Source organism: Ascaphus truei, chromosome 5, assembly GCF_040206685.1.
Source record: "Ascaphus truei isolate aAscTru1 chromosome 5, aAscTru1.hap1, whole genome shotgun sequence".
NCBI classification, from domain to species: Eukaryota; Metazoa; Chordata; class Amphibia; order Anura; family Ascaphidae; genus Ascaphus; species Ascaphus truei.
Window position 1 is genome coordinate 117,679,637 of NC_134487.1, and position 21,179 is coordinate 117,700,815.

The 21,179-nt window shown below is 40.6% G+C and overlaps 1 protein-coding gene across 3 annotated transcripts in view; it reads right to left on the bottom strand.

Moving 5' to 3' along the window:
• Positions 1-8,050: 8,050 nt before the first annotated feature.
• The window catches only part of PTPRQ (protein tyrosine phosphatase receptor type Q), a 363,399-nt gene continuing 350,270 nt past the window's right edge, over positions 8,051-21,179 (bottom strand). For all 3 annotated transcript variants that reach the window (XM_075600515.1, XM_075600513.1, XM_075600514.1), the window contains 2 exons: positions 10,559-10,682; positions 8,051-8,839 (listed from right to left, as the gene is read on the bottom strand). In XM_075600515.1, the coding sequence (XP_075456630.1) occupies positions 8,802-8,839; positions 10,559-10,682 (162 nt within the window). In that variant the 3' untranslated portion in view covers positions 8,051-8,801. The remainder of the gene's footprint in view (positions 8,840-10,558; positions 10,683-21,179) is intronic.

Below are 21,179 nucleotides of genomic sequence, written 5' to 3' on the forward strand. Positions count from 1 at the left end.
GTACAATTACTAGGGACTGGGCTCCTTCTGCCGTTTCTGCTCCGGAACCCCCTGATTCTTCACAGCCTTGGATTTCCAAGCCATTTCGCGTGGCGAGCCACGTACCAATAATTTCTCTACCACCACTCTCATATCCTAAGTTTGTACTCACCAATGAACTGCTGGTTTGTGGATCCCCTTCTCGCCTAAAACAGTTTAAGAATTTCTCCATGTCTCCGAGACCAATGAGTGCCCACGAGTCTCTGGACCACAACTCTACTCTACATCCTAGACAATTCCGGAACAATTCCAGGTCCCCCAACTCTAGGAGTGGTTATGTTCGCCCTGAGGTCTCACCTGAAAAGGGGGTTCTGTAAGGAATCCACCCCTGAGTTTACTGCTTACCTTGCCTTGCAGACCTGTGCAGTCCTGGAACACTACCCCTGGTATCTACAGCAGCTGTGCAAGCTATGACTGCAGTCCCAGCCTGGGCTCAGTCATTAGAGAAATGCTGTCACACGCCCCTTCTGCTATTGGTTCACTGACCTTTAAATACAGCATTCCCACAATGCTTCTCTGCCGAGCATATCCTTCTTGGATGTTAACTGTGTTTTGCCACAAGCCTCCTGGCTTGTATCTCTCGTTACTGATCTCAATTTTTGTTCTAGTTCATTGTACTCGTTCCAGTTTCCTCCAGGCCTGCTGCTGCTGCGCTGAGTTCCTGGTTCTTAGAGGCCTGCTTGTACTTTTGCGCTGTAGCACGGGGTTACCAGTGCTGCCTGGCGGTGTAGGAGAACATTCCTCAAGGGAAAGTAACAGAGAACAGCAGCGAAAGGAGGGGGCTAGACACCGATGTATAAGTAAAAATCCTTTAATCCATGGTAGACATCATGGTGTGGGATAGATAAAAAAACTCTTACGCGTTTCGGGCCGTCGCCCTTTATCAAAGAGAATATTTTACAGACTGCGTCTGCGGCCGCTGATATAGGAGTCCCCCAGCCTCCAGCTGATCTGTGTCATGTAATTCTAATGGCGCGAAATCGCCAGACTACAATCTGATTGGCTCAACCCCTGAACCAATTGAATGAATGAACTGACTATTAGACGCTTGAGTCGGGGGGCGGCACACATCAGCTATGCAACAGCAGTGTGTCAAACGGAGTCAACACACAAAGAAAGGATGGCAACAAATTAAAAAGAAACATTGAGACAAATTAAAACCAAAAAACAAACAATATTATAGAATGAAATGGCGAGGGGAAGGATAGAAATGAATAATAATACACATATAACAAATCAATAATAATGAAATAATATTTGGGAAAAATATTTAAACAGGAATATTGTACAACATATCTTTTCTTTGTATACTGTAACTAGCAGAAGCTATCTACAGAAAAATATCAATAGCAATATGTCTAAAGTACTATCTCTTGAAGTATATTAATGCAAAAAGACACATAATGATATTATTGAGATATTATGAGAACCATATTATCAAGACTAAAAATATATATAGTCTATTGATATAGATTGGATAAGAGTACATGGGGGAAAAACCCAGTGAAACTCAAAAACAAAATAAGTCAATGATTATTATAATTATTTTATTTTATTTTAAGAAATGTTTCAATTCCCAGTCAATGTTCATACCATTGAGAACCAAAGTCCCAAGGGTATAAATCCAGTGCATTTCACGGCGGTTGAGAAGAGATTCTCTATCTCCTCCTCTGGGATGGTTGGCTATGTGTTCAATGGCACTAAACGTTAGTCGGTCTATTGAGCCTGTTAAACAGTTATTAAAGTGTCTGGCTACTGGAAATGTATCATCTTTATTCTTTATGGTTCTAATGTGTTCACTTATCCTTATTTTCAAGGGTCTGATAGTCTTCCAATATAACTGCAACCACATGCACATCTTAAGACATAAACAACATATTTTGTATTACAAGTCAAAAAGGAATTAATCCTATATTTTTGGCCAGCATGTACGCTTTTCATTGATTTAATAGGTAAAGCATATTTGCAAAAATTGCAAGACCCACATTTATAGAAACCGTTTGGAATGCTGGTCTTTATCATGTCTTTGGGTTTGTACATACACGGTGAAAGATTGGTTCCTAAAGTTTTAGCTTTTCTGTAAACTATTTTGGGATTCGATTTATTATATGTATCCAAATCTCTATCTAGTCGAAGCACCTCCCAATATCTATTCAGGATAGATATTATATTACCTGCTTGTTTGGAATAAGTAGTTATAAAGAGAGGTACCTCTTTGTCTTGACCCCTATTTGGTTGTTCATGTAGTTTTTTCATTTTATGTCTATTTAGGAGATCTGTCCTTTTCATCTGTTTGACATTATGGTGTGCACCCTCCAGAACACTATCAGAGTATCCACGAGCTTTAAATCTCATTTTCAGTTGTTCTGCTTGGATATTGAACGATTCCTCAGTCGAGCAGATCCTTCTTAGTCGTAAAAACTGACTTTTGGGGATACCATTTAACAGTGGTCTCGGGTGTGCACTGTTAGCTCTAAGCAGGGAGTTGCGAGAGTTTTCCTTTCTGTAGATATCTGTTTGTATTTGAAGATTAGTATCAACATATAGATAGTAAGTCTAAATAATAAATATGATGGTCATGAACTGTATACGTAAATTTGAGGTTGTAGTCGTTGGAGTTAAGATAGTAAAAAAACAATGAAAGTGTCTGTGAATCCCCACACCAAATCAATAATAAGTCGTCAATATAGCGACGATAAAATTTAATGTATTGTCTATATGGATTTGTGTCACCGAAAATGTGATAAGTCTCCCAGAAACCCATGAATAGATTAGCGTATGAGGGTGCAAAAGATGTGCCCATAGCAGTGCCCTGTGTCTGTAAATAATATTGATTATTAAATGTGAAATAGTTGTGTTGCAATAAAAACATAACGCAATCCAAAATAAAAGTGATTTGTGCCAAGTGAAGATTAGAATGATTAAGAAAGTCAGTTTTTACGAGATACAGTGATAGGGTCACTTATTGGTCTATCCATCTGTCATGGCCTGGGAGCATAAGCTGTCATCTTTCCTGCTCCTTTTCGTCCAAGACCTGCAGTTACCTTAATCCAAGCTTTCTAGAGCTACAATGGCAATAAAATGGAACATTTGGTCACGACCATCCAACCACGACCAACTCCCCCCCGGTGTTTGGCCGCAGGGGGACCCTCCACCACAGCTGCTCCGCCACTGGAGTTTCCACCAACAGCCACTTCTACAAGAAGGTAAGCTGTAGGGCAGGGTTTTAACTTAAGGGGTTTTAGTGGTTATGGTAGGGAGTTCACTTTAGGGGTTTTAGTGGTTATGGTAGGTGGTTCACATTAGGGCTTTTAGGGTAAGGGATTAAGGTTTTTAGGGTAGGGGTAGCATTAGTTTTAGGGGTTATGATTAGGGGGTTTAAGGGTAAGGTCTAAGGTTAGGGACATACCATAGTGGGGAAGCAGCCAGCGGTGGAGGATCTCTGCAGCGAGGTCACTTGCGGCTAAATGCCGGTGGAGATTTGGTCGCGGCACAATGGCCACAACCACATTTCTTAGGCCACCATGGCAGAGCAGACAGTATATCTGGTCCCCACTTTGATCCAGAGGAAGGTCCTTCTCCATGTTCACACATCTATATGACTCTTCCACATAATCCTCAACCATTCATTTGTAATTGTACCATTCCCAAGCACATCGCTGAATTGAATAAAAGAGGCATTCCATACTCCACTACCTCTAGGAAAGCAGACCTTTTCATCTGCTATTCCACGTTCATCCATATTGACCACATTGAGAACATGATTCAATCCTGAAGTGACATTTCAGTCATACGCAAGTCCAATGGGACTCATTCCAAAGTTTTTCCATACCTATAGCTTATACAGATATAATCTTCTCCTCCTTAGATAAGACCTTGATCATTGCTTATACAATCTAGTAGGGCTGGGCCATAGATATGGAGCTAATTAATTCTAAGACTACCATTGCTCATTCTCAGCTGCAGACGGTCATTATAAATTCAGCAACAACCTAAACCGGAGCACCTTGGACAACAAGTTATCACTTCGCTGGTCTGAAAGTGGTCGACTGCCAACTGAGGCCCCTTTCCCCATCTAACTGCTCTCTGTCCTTTGTTAGTGAAAGATTCTCTTCACTACGAGCTGCTTGATCACTACCCAGTATCTCATGTACCATTTCCAATGCTTCCAGAAACTATTCCCAAGTAGACAGACTGGAAAGAGCAAGTCACTATATGGACAATTCCCAAATATGCAACAATGATAACACTTCAGGATGGCACTAAAATATATGCCGACAACTAAACATATATTCCAATTGCCACAGGGTACATGCCAAAACAGTGTCCAAAACAGTTTTTTTCATACAAAGGACTAGGACGCTTGTCAGTTAACATCTCTGCTTTAGTAAAAGCCTTGAGCATCACTCCGTAAGCCTTAGCCCACCTTCTTATCTCTGGATTGTCCCAAGTATTATATATAGTCATTCTTGCCATTCCAGCCTCATCCTACGAGTGGGCTAACTATGAACCAGAGATAGTTGATCAACTCATCAACAAAGAACTATGAAATGGTTATACTGTTTCATTAGCTTTTTCCTCTCTGCAATTCCCCTGCTAAAGAGTCAATGCAGTCAGCATAGCAACTAGAAAGCCATCTTTAAGAAAAAAACGAATCACAGATTAAAATTGTTCCAAGCATCAAAATTTTAATACCTTCGGAAAAATTATCACTTTAATACAGTAGCTTTCATGATGCCATTCACTACATTTAGCATCTTGTCACATGTTCTTGGTTATCTAATACAGACATCACAGGAGCCTTTAAAATCCTTCCAACACACCCATCGCTCTGGCATCTCCACAGCATTAAATGGTGAGAATCCTACTTCTTTGCTATTTGCTTAACCTTCTGTTCTAAAAGAAGCCTTAAGCTATTTGAGCTATTCGCAGAAACATTATGCTGGCTCCTACTCAACATATCTCGTTGCCCTGTAGTAATCCACTATTGGTCGACGTTCTTCTTGTAGACCCTGCAGACATTCGATACAGCTAGGTTTAAAAAATTAAACTCTTATACCTGGAGAGAGGGCTAATTTTTGAGCCATGTATTCCCAGCAGTTTACGCCATGGTTTTTCTTTCCTCTCCTGACTGCTAAAAGGTTGACGCTTTGTGAGTAGAGAAGTTGGACCCATTTCAGGCCTGACTCATATGTACGCCCAAGTCAAAGTCATGCATTAAAGATCATTTGAGGCAGATCATAAAGGGGAGAGGTTTATTCCACCTCAGATCTGGCAGATGTTCTTGTCACAAGAATAAGTGAGGAAAATGACAGTGCCTAATACAAAATGTAGCAACATTTTAACATTTGAGTTTTTCCCCCTTAAAACATAAGCAAATGTGAACAAAACAAAATATGTTCAAAATGTCTTAACATGCCGACACCCCAAGACAAATATACAATACTCGTCTTTTACTATCAAATGAAAGAAATCAAATACTTGGGGCGTTGTTCTAGTAGCATTGCCAAACGGTGTGCTTTGGCATGTTCAGATGTCGCAGAATGAAATGACCATATTCTCTATTGCAAAAAGTATCTTCTAAACCATCTTAAAAAAAAATACCAAAGTGTGCCATCTAACAGTCAATCCGCAAGTGTTCTTTTTTTGTTTGCTTTTGAAAAGAATCATTCTCTACACTTACACTAACATAGAGTAACAGCATCTCCACATTTGTTCTATCTGCAGCCCAGGCAAAAAGCACAGACAAGACACGGATTTGGAAGGAGATCTGTGATGCAGTCTCCTCCAAGGGAGTGACCAAAAGGAAGACTTACAACTGTAAAAAAAGGTTCTCAGACCTCAAGAGGAAGGTCAAACACAAGGAGGCTGAGAGCTGCCAGCATGCCTTCAGTATGGGAGGAGGTCCCCCCCAACACCTATGTCTGACCACAACTGAGGAGCATCCTCAGCTCAGAGGTAGTCTGTGGGTTGACATGTGAAAGAGATATCGGGTACAGTGAGTCCAAGTCTGAAGAAGGCAAGTACTATGACATGAATCAAGGTACTATGGTTTTATGATCCAATTACAGCCAGCTTCATTACCTTCGCGGCTAACCGCAAAGGTAATGAAGGAGTTAAATAGCAGACACTTCTTTGTTGATGGTAGAGGGGGTGACTGAAGCTTGTAGTTGCCCCAGGGTGTGTTTTTAGATCTCCCGGGAGGGTTACAGTAGGTTAACCCTTAATTACCTTAGCGGTTACAACCGCTTAGTTAATGAAGGGGTTAACCCCTCGCACTACCCTTCCGCCAGGCCTAAACACCCACCCTGGGGCTACTACCCCCTTCACCCACCCCCTCTACAAACAACTACACAGGAATGGACAAAGTGCTATTAGACAAAAATGGCTAATAGCGCTCCTCCCCATTCAAAAAAACATTACAGTGCAATAAGTTAAAAAAAATAAACCCCGCCCTCTCTACCCCTCACCCCCCCCCCCTCCAAACACACACTGTAATGGGAAAAATTCCTATTATCCAGATATAGATAATAGCGCATTTGACCATTAAAAACTAATCAAACATTACCCAGCAAGCATAAAGTAAATTAAAGTTTTTCTTACCCATGCCAGGATGAAGGCGGTCCTCATTTTCCTCCGCGTCCTCCTCGGGCACCAACATTAAAATAAAAAAAAACTAGCTACTGGCCACTAACCCCTTAATTACCTCAGTGGTTAGTAACCGCTATGGTAATTAAGGGGTTAACCCCCCTCCACCGCTACCTACCCTGGAGGCCTAACCACCCTCCCCGGGGCAACTTTTCCAACTCTCTACCCCGTCATTTGAGCCCAAGAAGCCATTGGAGTAACATCTTCTGAACCCTTTGGATTACAAAGAATAGAAGAAGGAAGAACTGAAGAACTCACCGGAGACATCTCTTCAATCAACAGAGGATCATGGACTTCTGCGCATCAGGCTGTTGAGGAGCATTGTGCCGCGGGTCAAGAGTTGGTGCCGCAATAGGATGACAAGGGTGAATCCCGGCAGAGGTAAGAAACACACTGATTGTATTTTATTTAATTGTGTATTTTTTTTAGGTTTCCCATTAACTGCCCATGTGTTTATCTATGCCCTTTCAGGGTAAAAAGCAATGAATTTTTTGGCAAATGTTTATTTTATTTCATTGTAATGTATTGTATTTTTTTTAGTGTTTTTTTTAGGTTGCCCATTCATTGTCATTGTGGCAATCCATGCCCATATTGTTCTTAAGTATCGTAATAGCATAGGATAAAGTATATGTCGTCAAAATTTAGCATAGATTGAACTTGATGGACTTTTTTCAACCTCATCTATTATGTAACTATGCAATTCCTCCCTATTTTTGAGATGAGATATCATCTCAAAGTAAGGGAATCACATAGTACATCAACCAACCTGATTGATGGATGTACCATGTGATGTCTGGTCTTCTGTGACATCCCAGTCCCTATATAAGGCATGGACTATCTCAGAAAACCAGAAGTTAGTGAAGAGGCTGCATTCTGTGGCTTAATAAAAAGTAGAAGAAGAGTGAAGACAGCTTTAAAGACGATAAGAGACATAAAGAAAATGTAAAGCAAGAAATACTTACAGATGTTGACTCTAAAAACCACTGATGATCAAGGACTTTGGGTCAAGTTGATCCAACATTGTCAGGCCAGGGTGGCTATGGATTACAAATAGGTAATTGGTCTTGGATTTATTTGGGACTTAGATTTTTTTTGGCCATTGGGTATGAACATTCACTAGAGTGTAACAACATTAATGCTATACTTTCTCATAGAGTTTAAGTGAACACGGCCCGATAGTTGTAATTTGTTTTGTGAGCTGCATAATCAATTATACAATATGGCTATAAATCAATTGACTGCTAGCAACACACTTACATTATTACAGCGTTTAATGTCTTCACGCCCTTGTTATGTTCCAGTGAAATAATGAAAGATTGTTTGATACTGTACCTTTGATCAGAAAAATCAATTCATCAGGGTGTATCATAAATCAAACCTTTTATTTTGTCTTGTAATTTTACAAAAGTACTGTAACAGAAATGTGAGGTACTTTATCACCAAGCATGTGCAGGTGCCAATGACATTGGTATAAGAACAACAAAAAGACTGGCAGTCACAATTTATCTTAAATACCCTCAAGCGTCCCCGAAGAGCTACTGTGTGCTGTGTAAAAGCCAAATAATTTTAGTAGTGTCACAGGGTGACTGTTCAGCTGTTCAGGATCAGAGGATGCTATCCCAACACTCATAAAACAGAAGGTTCAAAACACAAAAGCATATATATAAGGGAAGTTCATTGTGACAACTCTGAAATTACAAGAAATGTAATCAATACTATAAGCCACAATTACACTACCCCATCAAGGAATCAGAGTTCTTTTAAAATTCCAAACCAAACAGAAAGATGGCATTAAATTCACACTGAAATATCCACACAGAGGACAGTAATACTTTACATCAAATTTGGCTCTGTTTTATCTCTTGCAAGATAAAAGTAAAACAAGACATATTGAGTCGACTTTAAATATCGTACTTTTCTCAGATAATAGCAGTGCAAACAGATTCTAGTCGTCTTTGTTTTACTTATTAACATTAATAGTTTAAGGCACAGCAATAGTGAAACCTTTTTAATTATTTGATTTTTCTTCTACTCTTATCCAGTGGAAGGGAACTCTTTGGCTCCTGCAGCAAGAAAAATGCCATTCTGATTTTCATTTGACGATTCTTTAATTGTTACATTGTTGTCTCTTCCCATTCAAGCTCAACATCACCTAAAAAGAAGTATAAATAGACAAGTCTTAAGATTAAGATATAGATGTGGGGATCTGCTAAAAAACAAAATTGCATACATATAGGAGCCTTTACATCAAACTGTAAGCTACGCCATGCAAATCGCCTGAAAACAGATCATAATTTGATGTGATTAAAATTGTGAATTTTCCCTATATTTTTTAATAATTATCAATTCAGAAAGGTCACTATAAAAAAAGGCATATCATTTGTATGCACTTTCTGCATTAAATATGTTCTATTTGAAATTATTCGTCATTTGCCTCCCAGACATTAAGGGGCCTAAATGACCAAAATCGAATTTTTTTTGCAAACTCGCTGTATTCTGGGAGCACTGAAAAGTCAAAAAGGCTAAGGCTACGCTTATATTGCCGGCGATGACGACATCAGGCTGCGGTCGCTGGAAAAATCAAATTGAGATGACTTCCAGCGATCGTGACCAAATCGTCGCTCCGTCACGCCGCGCTTACTATAAGCGTACGCGACGGCGGCAATGCATTTGTTTTGACGCAATGTCGCTGTCGCAGGTACTATAAGTGCAGCCTTATTCACTTCTAAACAACTCGCATTTTTTTTCTCACTACCTCAAAGCAGGTGAGATAGAAATTGTGAGTTCCCTGCAAAGCCTGAAATAGAGGAGGAGGACAAGGAGGAGGGATGCCTGAGAGATGTGCTAAAAAAGAAACATGGTGTTCTGGGAGATATGCTAGGGTACCTCAGGTATGTTCCGTTTTCAGCCGAGGCATCGGTTCCCCCTCTACCCCCTCACCCCCCAGGCTCTGGAAGGAGATAGCATCACCTTCAGGTCATTTAGCTTCTAAAGCAAGAACAAATTGGGCGGATTGTCACTCTTTATAGAAGCGGTTTAGAAAATGCGATTTGTAATAGATAATGCCGTTTTTCCACGCAATTCATTCCGTTTCTTGTGAACATGCCAAAACGTGCGATTTGGCAATGACAAATTCAGACCTACTAGAATAAGCCCCTAAGAGAGAGAAAGAGGTGAGATATTTTGAAAGAATAATCATTTGTGCAAAATATGCATGAAATAAGCAGAAATACACATTTTATATGTAGCAATATTAAACTATTTCAACTGTTTGATGCTTCCGATTTTGCATGCCTGGGGGAGATGGGACCCCAGTATGAGATTTTCTCTACTAAATGCAATCCTGCAGTGTATTGAATATCATGTGCATAGCTGAAACCAAATTGTGAACTAAAATTTTTTTTTTTTTTTTTTTTTTACAGGGTTTGGACATGCAAAAACAGTTTGACTATGTTGAGATGTGTTAATGATATGTAACAGTCATCAGTGATGTACTGTATTATCTTAAAGGCTATACTTCATTTATTATGCTATCACTAAGGGGGTAATTTAGTTCACTCTAAAGCCTCCATTTGAGGGTTTGATCGGACGCTTCGTAGAATATTGAATTATTCCTAAGAATGTTACATAAAGATAGAATATAGTCTAACATCAGATCAGTTCATCATTAAAAAAGGGCTTTATAGGTGATATTTTTTTTATGGCAACTTAACTCTTCTAGCATAACATACAGAGAGGAGGAATGAGCTTAACAACTGTTACTGTACCTACCAGAACTAATCAGTTCACTGGAAAAATATATTAGCAATGTCAAATCAATGCACATGTCAGAAATAATGAATCCTGTTGGGTACAGTCTGTATCTGCTTACCTTCCATGGCATCCAAAGAGTCCATTTTCTGAAGTGCAGAATAATTTACAAAACAGATGGCCTGGTTGCTTCCCTTGCTTGCTAATAAGTCCACAACACATTGGTGCAAAAATATATATTGTGCCTGTTGGTACAATAAACAAATAATTATCATTAAAAAAGTTGGGGTAGAACATCACAGGGGATGGTCTGCTGGGAAGGGAGCTCCTGAGACCCTCTTGCAGCACCTAGATAAAGAAAGCTTTTTTTCCGATCACATTCTCTAGCTTTTTGGGCACGGCTGTCGCCCAAAAGGTCTAGCAATGGCTGGGAAACTAAAGAAGCAAACAACCCAGGATGTATCCTGATATTTCGGGGGAACTCAGCGCTCTGCGGGGCCGAGTACAGACATCCAAGATGTCGGTGAAACTCGTGCGCCTCCCGACAAAGAATGAGAACAGTCGCACCCAGATACGGAGGGAGAAAAGCTAAATAAAGAATATATGGAGGCCCTCTTCGTGAGGATGTGACAAGGATTCCAGGACAACATGAAAAGCGCTATGAGCGGACTCAAAACAGAAATAAACTCCCTGTCCCAGAGAACAGAGGGGTTAGAAACCAAAATGGAGGAAGCCCTCCAGCATCAATAATCAGCAGATGATGAAATAATGTGGCTGGGCCACGAGATAAAATCCCTAAAGGACCGTCTGCAAGACCAAGAAAATAGGGACAGACGGCAAAATTTAAGAATTAGGAATATCCCTGAGGCAGTCCTGATGGAGAACCTCCACTTATACCTTAATAGCTCTTCATTTCACTGGTCCCTGACCTGAAAGAACATGAACTACATACTGACCGTGCCCACCGGGCCCTGGGCCCCAGATCCAAGGATCCTAAATGACATAGTGACGTCATAGTGAAATTTCACTCACTATTACTCAACCAAAGAGAGGATAATGTCAGCCAGCAGGGAAAAGGGAGATATACTGTTTGAAAATGAATCTCTCAAAATCTTTAATGTCTAAAGTCACCATAACCAGACGGCGGGAGCTGAGGCCCCTTACTTTACTATTGAAAGAGAAAGGTATCCACTATAGGTGGGGGTTTCCATTTAAGCTGGTGGTGATAAAAAATGGAAAATATATGTCCATCAGGTACCCAGAGGAAACTGGACTGTTTCTTAGATCCCTGGGCTTATCCGTTCCTGACCCACAAGAAGGATCCCCAAAAGACCAGAGGACAGGTCTTATTATGGGCCCTCTTTGGGCTTCAGAGAGACTAGCAAGCCAAAAACCTGCCAGAACAGGAGAATGATGAAAGGGAGTCAAGACCTACCAAGAAATATTTTCCCCCTGCCACCCAAGTTTACTGTTCACTATTCTCTGTGTAGGTTAATGGGGCTTTGTATATGTTTAACCAGATCTGTTTATTTGGATATGTTTCTAATGCAATCCCACAGTTGTAATGTAAGTTAGGCTACCCAAGGCCAGCTGCCAATTAAAAAAGTTGAGATTAGTCAAACCCTGTTTAAGAACGATGAAGTAGACAATTTAGTAACTTAGCTGTACCCCACTGTTTGGTTCAGAGGTGCCAGGATGCCTGTCTCTTCCTTCTCCTCCCCCCTTTTTTTCCGCTTCCAACCCTCCCAGCACCCCCTTTTTTCTTTCCCCTCCCTCCCCCTTTCACATCTCCCCCTCTTCCCTCTCTTCCTTTCCCCCCTCTTCCCCTTCCCCCCTCTCCTTCCCTCCTATTTCTCCCCCCTGACTCAGCACATGAAGGTAGAGTATGCCCACTTGAGATCCCAGCTTCACCAAGATCTATTAAAACTATTAAACACCTGTATCATAGGTGGCAATAATATGTTGACAGGTTCTGACATCTGTCTAACGTTTAAGAACAGTAAACAGACAAAGCAATAGGGAGGGCATAGTGAGATGCAGGAGGAGAGACTTCCCAGGTATTGGAGGATAGGAAGAGTACAAAGAATCACAGCTTTTAGAAAGTCAAGTTCTCACAGCTGCAGAGTTGTTGTTGTGCAGAGTCCAGATCTTCCTCTAATCTTCACCTCCAATTTAAACTCCAAAATTAACTCCAGACACTTTCAATGTTACACTTTAAAATGTTTAACAGCCATATGGCTCACAGCCAATAGAGACTGCCTTATATAGTTAAACACATTCACTTGACTAACAATTAAGGGAGGGGTCTGTCTATTCAGCTCATACCAGTATAAAATGTTGTGAATTCTTAGGCTATTCCTTTATCATTATGGGAGATTAAGCCATTTTTACAACGCATTGCGGTAATTTGGGACCTCACCCTCACGCTCCATAGCTTGTTGGCTAGTAATCTGTCAGCTTTATCCCCCTTATCATAGAATCGCTGATTGGTCCATTTCAGTGCTTTTTCTACATCTTCTAGTAGGACACGTCTCAGAGTCCTAGCAGCCCTGAGAGATTTATATAATTTTATAGATGGGCTAATTTTGCGTTGTTCCAATTTCATAATCTTATCTGTGAGTTCTTTATATAATTTCAGTTTGCATTTTTTCCTATGAGAAGCGATAGAGATAAAGTCACCTTTTATCATCACCTTATGAGCTTCCGAAAGCATCGCTGGAGCTGAGACTGAGCCATTGTTTATACCAAAATATTCGTTAAGTTTTATTTTGCTCTCTCTTTCAGGATAGTTCAAAAGGGAGTAATTTAACTTCCATCAGAATGAATTACTTTTGACAAAGGGGAGAGAGAGTCAATTCAATAGGTGTGTGATCTGACCAGGTGATTGGACCTATATCCGAATGGGAGGATGCCTCAAGAATATTGTTAGAGACTAGAAAATAGTCGATTCTTGAGTAGGTCTGGTGGGGGGTGGAGTAAAATGTGTAATCCCGTTGGCCCTGGTGCTGGGCCCTCCATATATCTGTCAGGGAGAATTCCTTTACTAGTTCATTTTTATTTGTGGTTTTGGGGGTATAAATTGAATGTGTGTGACTCAGAGTAGTAGATTTGTCTAGTTCAGGTGAGGAAACCATATTCATGTCCCCTGCGATTATTAATGAAGACAAGAATTGAGAATCAATCAATTCTAGAACCTTTGTCAAAAAGTTCACCTGATTCTCATTTGGTGCATAAAGATTAATCAGTGTAATTGCTGTGCCCACGAGAGAGCCATGGGGTATCAGGAATCTACCCTCCAGATCTGTGATTACCTTATCGGCAGTAAAGGGGACACCTTGCTTAATTAGAATTGCCACTCCTCTTTTTATGCTGGAAAATGAGGAATAGTACGACAGAGGGAAACAATTTCTAAATGTGTTGAGGGGATCATGGACATTAAAATGGGTCTCTTGTATAAATAGGATGTCTCCTTTCATTCTTTTAAGTTCTTGGAGAGCAAGTCTTTGTTTTTTTGTGGCATTGTAAGCCTTAACGTTAAGTGAGATGAGTTTTATAGATGTCGGGCTAGTCATGATCTCGGAGAGTTTAGTGAAATTGTAGACCATCCACCTTCCCAAAGTGGGGGTCTGTATATATCCCTGATTCTTTTTGAGTTGAGGAGAATTGGGGAGTCTTGTCTTTTTCAGTAAAGACATTGGCCGACGGGGGGACAGGTGGGGGAGGGTGGGAAGAAGGAGAGGGTAGGCAAGTGTGGGAAAAGACAAAAGGAGGGCACAACGGTTGCCCAGAAATATGAACCTCAGTCATACTAGTGACAAGGTAGTCAGGCATATCGCCCTTGGGAGACATCCCCGGTCACGGGGCCTGAAGAGAGCCAGAAAGAGGGAACTGAGAACCCTCAGTTAGTAATACAGACAGTTTCCGAAACTTTACATATATACATCAACATCAGAATAGCTAGGGTCTAGGAGTCCAGTAAATGAACTCGGGACTGGGGATAGATTTCTTATCCATTCTTAGTCTAGGTCGCTATTGGTCAAGTGGGAGGTGAACAGATCTATCACTCTAGACACAGGCTCTATTTGTGTGGACCCCAAACATTCTGGTCCAGGGGTGAGGGGATGGGGAAGAGAGGGGATGGGGGGGGGAATGGTTGGAAGGATGGGGGGTGGAGGGGGAGGGAGGGGGAAGAAAAGGGATGGGGAGAGAGGGTGGGGTGAGAGGAAGGGTGGAAAAGGAGGGGTGAGATATTGAGGGGGGAAGAGGGAGAATGTGGTGGAGGGGGGAGGAGGGGGAGAGGGGGAAAGGGGGAAGCCCGTCCAGCAAGACTTTTACTCTGTTTGTGTAAAAACATAATTTCTTCTGATAACTGAGCAGTTAACCACACATTGGTAGGTAACAGGCTTCACCCTCTCGGGAAACCAAATTGAGTAGAATTGAACATCGCAGAATAGAGAAAAGCAAAAAGAATCTTAAGCATTAGCTAGTGGCCGGAAATGACATAATTTCATTACAAAATAGAACCCAGGTATTTATTAGACCTGAGTGCAGAACTTGGTATAGGGGTTCTGGGGGTGCTCCAGCTACATGAGGATTTCAAAAGTCTAAGTCATGCTTGCAGCGTGTGAGGATATGGCTAGTAGGAATAAAAGTATAGATTCTCATTCTATCCCTCATAACCAAAAGACTTAGCAGGTATAATAGTGTAAAGCATATTTTATTAAACAGTTATGTTTAAAGTGCATAATTGTGCACAGTATATGAGCTGGGGACTTCCAGGTCCACGGCTCCAAGAGACCATGTGGCTACAAAGCTTGGTGCCATCAAGTCTGCTCGGGTCCCGGACATGAAAGCCTCAGAGGTTGCCAAGGTGTTAAAGCCATTTGGGTACCGGAGTTAGGCTCAAGTACTCACGTCCTGGGATGAATGGAAGTCATCGGACCACCATTTGCCCCAGCCCAGACTGTGAGGAGCCTAACTCAGCTAGTGGCTTCTGCCTGACAAGTGGCAGAGGTGGCAGGTTGGCGCATGCCCTTGTCAGAATCTGAATCCACGCTTGCCCGGCTTAGATAGTTAGCATCACCTTCAGGTCATTACGATTCAAAAGCAAGTACAATCTTGGCACCATTTGGTTTGTCCCTTTCTATAAACGTGGTTTAACAACGTGATTTGGAATACAGAATACAGATTTTTTTGGCTAGATTTAATCTGTTACTTATAGCAGCGGTGCGCAAACGGGGGGGGTGTGCTAGATTTTCTGAGAGAGGCGTGGCAGTTATAGAGGTCCAGCACTCTCCCCCAAGTCATTTAAATTAAATGCCGGGGAACTGCGCGAGACCTCTATAATACACATACCTTCCCTTCCAGCGTTGCGTTGTCCTGGTAAACCGGCGTCAAATTACACCGTGGGGTCACGTGATGTCACGTTACCATGGCGACGTGTTGTCACATGACCCGTGCGTCATTTGGCACCAGGGTCGAGCAGGGGGGCAGGAGTGGGGGGGGGGCGAGACGCCGAAGAGAGTAGGCAGGGGTGCGCACGCGGAAAAGTTGGATCATGTCAAACCGTGTGGTTTTACAAGGATAAACTCTCAGTTATAAGTATATCCCCCTTTATCTGTCATTTGATATAGTATAATAATATTTATTATATGCATTTCTACTGTTGCTGTTTATTATTTTTGTTCTAAGTTGGATGGTTAGTTGATGAAGTGATAACAGTAGTGTTTGCAGAAACTGAAGAAGTAGGCTTAATAACTATATTCTGGCATGGGCAATTATAAACATAAACCAAAAAAAATCAGTGGTGGTGTATATTTACAAATTGGAGAGCTAAACTGATAAGAAATCAGTACAATTCTCCACAGAAAGCACATTACCTTAGTGCACACCAAATAAATCAATTTTCCATTTTATATGCTTAGGTGAAATATGAAGTGCTCATGTGATAAGTGAATAGAACATTAATATAAAAATCTTCCCACGTGGTGCTGATTGGAGTTAATTACAGCTTGCTAGGAGTGATATAAATATTTAACCATTTGCCAAAATTGCTAATGTAACTCATATATAATACATAAACAATTCAGATTAAATGGTTCAAACACGTCAGATAACTCAAACTTAAGCTCTTACATTAGTACAATAGCACGGGTGTCTGAAGATCAAATCCGCACTAGATACACTAAACTTGCTATAAATGCTGTTTAATGAAACAACACAGCTCCAACTTCACTGCCACTCTAAGCTAGTTAAAAAAAGGGGGACCAATATTTAAAATGCAGGATGCCCGTATGACCCTAATGCTAACTAAACTAGCATATACAGTTAGGTCCGGAAATAATTGGACACTGACACATTTTTCATAATTTGGGCTCTGTACGCCACTGCAATGGATTTGAAATGAAATAACCGAGATGCAATAGAAGTGCAGACTTTCAGCTTTAATTCAAGGGGTTGAACAAAAATATTGTATGATTCGTTTAGGAATTGCAACCATTTTCATACACAGTCCTCTTATTTCAGGGGCTCAAATGTAATTGGACAAATTAACACAATCATAAATAATTAATACTTTGTCAAGAATCCTTTGCAGGCAATGACTGCTTAAAGTCTGGAATGCATGGACATCACCAAACGCTGGGTTTCCTCCTTTGTGATGCTTTGCCAGGCCTTTGCTGCAGCTGTCTTCAGTTGTTGTTTGTTCGTGGGTCTTTCTGCCTTAAGTTTTGTCTTCAGCAAGTGAAATGCAAGCTCGATCGGGTTGAGATCAGGTGATTGACTCGGCCATTGCAGAATATTCCACTTCTTTGCCTTAAAAAATTCCTGGGTTACTTTCGCAGTATGTTTTGGGTAATTGTCCATCTGTAAAGTGAAGCGCTGAATTTGACTGAATCTGAGCAGACAATATATCCCTATACACTTCAGAATTCATACGGCTGCTTCTGTCTTCTGTCACATCATCAATAAACACTAGTGACCCAGTGCCATTGTAAGCCATGATGTGGTATGCTTCGGATCATGAGCCGTTCCAAGCCTTCTCCATAATATTTTCTTCCCATCATTCTGGTACAGGTTAATCTTAATTTCAAATGAAAACCAAAGAAAAATATATAATGCTCTCTAAATCAAATAATGTGATGATAATATGGTGGTGCCTGAGCCGTCAAGATTGGCGGTGGGTGCAACTAATGAGCTGCACTAGACAGAATTGGTTTCAGCTGAGAAGTGAAAGCATATTTATTGCTAACACTTAGCAACTAGAAGCTCATTTCGTAGTGCACTCCTAGGCTTTTAAAACTTAACATTTAATTATTAATGGAGATAAAATAAGTTCTTAACACAAAGTGATAGTAATAAATACATATAATGTACAGTGGCGGGAGGGAATGAGGAGATGATAGATGGCCAAGGTATATAGTCTGATATACTGATGCTTAATTATACAGATCAAAAGCAGTGATACCTATTAGGCCTTGGTGGGAGAGTGGGTTACTCAGCTGGGAAAGCTCAAAAAATGCTTGCCCTGTGTATGTGTATTGTGTGTCATGTGGCATAGCGTACCGAGCACCCAACCTGTATTGATAAATAGCCCAAATCAGTGTGCTAGTCCTAAGTTTAATAAATATGATGTTATGGCTAATAAATGTAACCTACCATATTGAAACTGGTAGATATAATCACTGTATGTGCAACTCAATAACAGGTTGGTGGTACGTGGATTGATCCTGCGCCCAATGACATTTAACAATCACTCTACACAGATAGTATATACGGCAAGCTATTAATTAATAAAAGACCAGAATAAGCTGATGCTAAACACTCTGCTAAGTATTAAAGCAGTAAACAGATTTTTACTGTGGTTGTAAAGTAAGCCGTCAACAAATAATCAATACTGTAAATAATTGTCCTTGGCAAAGATCCCTGCACACGTAACCTTTTGACTAGTCATTGAACTATAAGTGCATGAATGGGTTTCAGTGTGTAGCAGATGCTAGCAGACTAGCAATGTGGGATAGAGCATACATGGAATCGCAACTAATTGCTACAAAATCCCTGCTAGCTGCAGGACAGAGTAACACAATGTATCACAGTATAGAGGCAGGCTGTAACAAAAAACCACTGAGCGAGTAGAGCCAGTTAACCCTGGACACGATCGCATTTAAAAGGAGCACCAGCAGAGACCACAAGCACAAAATGTTGATACTACCCGTCTCTCTCAATTCTCTCGCGCTGACGTCACCACGCCAAAACGCCCTACGCGTTTCCCTCCTTGACGGAGATTCTTCAGGGGCGAGTGATAACCAGCTGATCTCAGAAGCATGTTTATATAGCGTCATGGGCTGCCATAGCAACCCGCGGGCCAATAGAAAACTTACTCAATGCTTCTACTGATCAGTAGGGAACTGTATGTTTAGAACAGCAATGGTTAAAGGGGTACACACTAATTACAACAATAATAATGGCTAATAAAGGTTTAAAAGACTCACCAGCGTATGGGATATGAGCTCATGTATGAGGGCATGTATTAGACTTATTTGGCCCATACCAAATTAACAGATACTGATTGGCTGTTCAGTGATATGTGGCAAAACTTGATCATAGTGGGCTGGAGGTATTTAAACATGTACTGATGTAAATGCATATAAAACTTTGCTAGGTTCACGAATAAAGATGTATTTGCTTGCTTGCCAGTAAGATAGGGAGACAGTAAATAACAGATATATAGTTTATAACAACATGAGACAAATTATAGATAATTTGAACATAATGTCGATCTCCACAGATGATCAAATAAATGGAGTATATGTAAAACCCTCATTTAACCCTTGAGGGTATAGAGTTTTGAGTTTATATATCCATTCTGCCTCACGTTTTAATAGTCTGTTATTTATATCACCACCACGTATATTGTTTTTAAGGTGGTCAATGCCTATAAAAGATAGGCACTTAATGTCTCCCTGATGAATATTATTTACATGACGTGCAACTGGTGTTTCTAATTTGTTGTGGACCGAGTTTATATGTTCAAGTACTCGTTTTTTAAACTCCCTGATGGTTTTACCAACATATCTGAGGCCACACTCACAACTGATCAAATATATTACATTGATGGTTTTGCAACTTATATGGTGTCTGATATCAAATGTCACTGATTTGTCGTGAGATAAGAAGAATTTAGCAGGGTTGATATATTGACATGCTTTGCAGTTCTTACACTTGTGCATGCCCATTGGTGGAGGTGTTAACCAAGTAGATGATATGGCGCGTTTAAAGTGACTGTGCACAAGGCCGTCCTGCAGATTAGCTGATCTCCTGCTAGTGATACTTGGAGTATCTTTTAGGATTTTAACAAGGTCATCATCAGATCTTAAGATGTACCAATGTTTCATGAAAATCTTCTTGATCTCATGCCACCTATAATTATAAGTTCCAATGCAACGAACCTGTGTATTAGGTGATTTCATATTAGGACCCAGTAATTGTGCTCTGTCACTATCTCTTGCACGATGATATGCGTGTTTCAATGTAGACATTGGGTATCCCCTATCTAAGAACCGATCTTTCAGGTCTTGAGCCTGTATGTAAAATTCTCTCAATGTGGAGCAATTGCGACGTAGTCGCAGATATTGCCCAATGGGGATGCTTTTGACTAAAGATGGAGGGTGGTGGCTGGTAGCCGCCAAAAGACTGTTAGTGGCCGTCTTTTTTCTAAAGATCGTGGTTTGCACATTACCATCTGGGTCCTTGCTAATTTTCAGGTCCAAAAATGTTATCTCAGTTGCATTGTACTCAAATGTCAATTTTAGGTTCAAATCATTAGCATTCAATAGAGACACGAATTCAACCAATATATTTACTGGACCATGCCAGATCAATAGTATGTCGTCTATAAAACGAATCCACAAATCAATGTATTGTGTGTATTGCACCAATTTGTCATTGAACACATATTGATCTTCCCACCAGCCCAGGTATAGATTAGCGTATGTTGGTGCACAGGATGTGCCCATCGCTGTTCCCTGGGTCTGGTGGTACAGTGTTCCGTCAAATAGAAAGAAGTTGTGACAAAGGACAAATTGCAGAAGGTCTATCATAAATTTGTTATGATCAATGTAACCAGAGCCCCTTGTAGAGAGAAAATGGCTACATGCTTTAACACCATTACAATGGATGATACTGGAATAGAGAGATTCCACATCCATTGTGACAAATAGGGTTTGGTTATCACAATTGATGCCATCTAGTCTTCGTAAGGTGTCTTTCGTGTCCTTAATGTGAGATGGTAAATTTGACACGAAAGGACGCATGATTTGATCCAGGTATACACTACAGTGTTCAGTAAGGTTATTATTGCCGGAGACAATAGGCCTACCTGGCGGTCTTTTTTGATCTTTATGAATTTTAGGCAATGTATAAAATGTTGCCACTGTAGGTGTCCTGGGTAACAAATAATCATGCTCATTTTGGTCAATGATGTTGTTGGTGAGGGCACTTTTCAAGATGGATTGAAGTTCTTTAATGAACCTCATAGTAGGATTGCAATCCAGTATCTTATATGTTGTTCTATCCTTTAAGATACGTTTGCATTCCTTGACATAAAATTCAGTGTCCATAACAACAACATTCCCACCTTTGTCTGAAGGTTTGATTGTGATTTCTTGTTGTGTCATTAATTCCCTGAATGCCACATTTTCTTTTTTTGTGATGTTATGTCGCATGTGTTTTTTAGTTTTCATTTT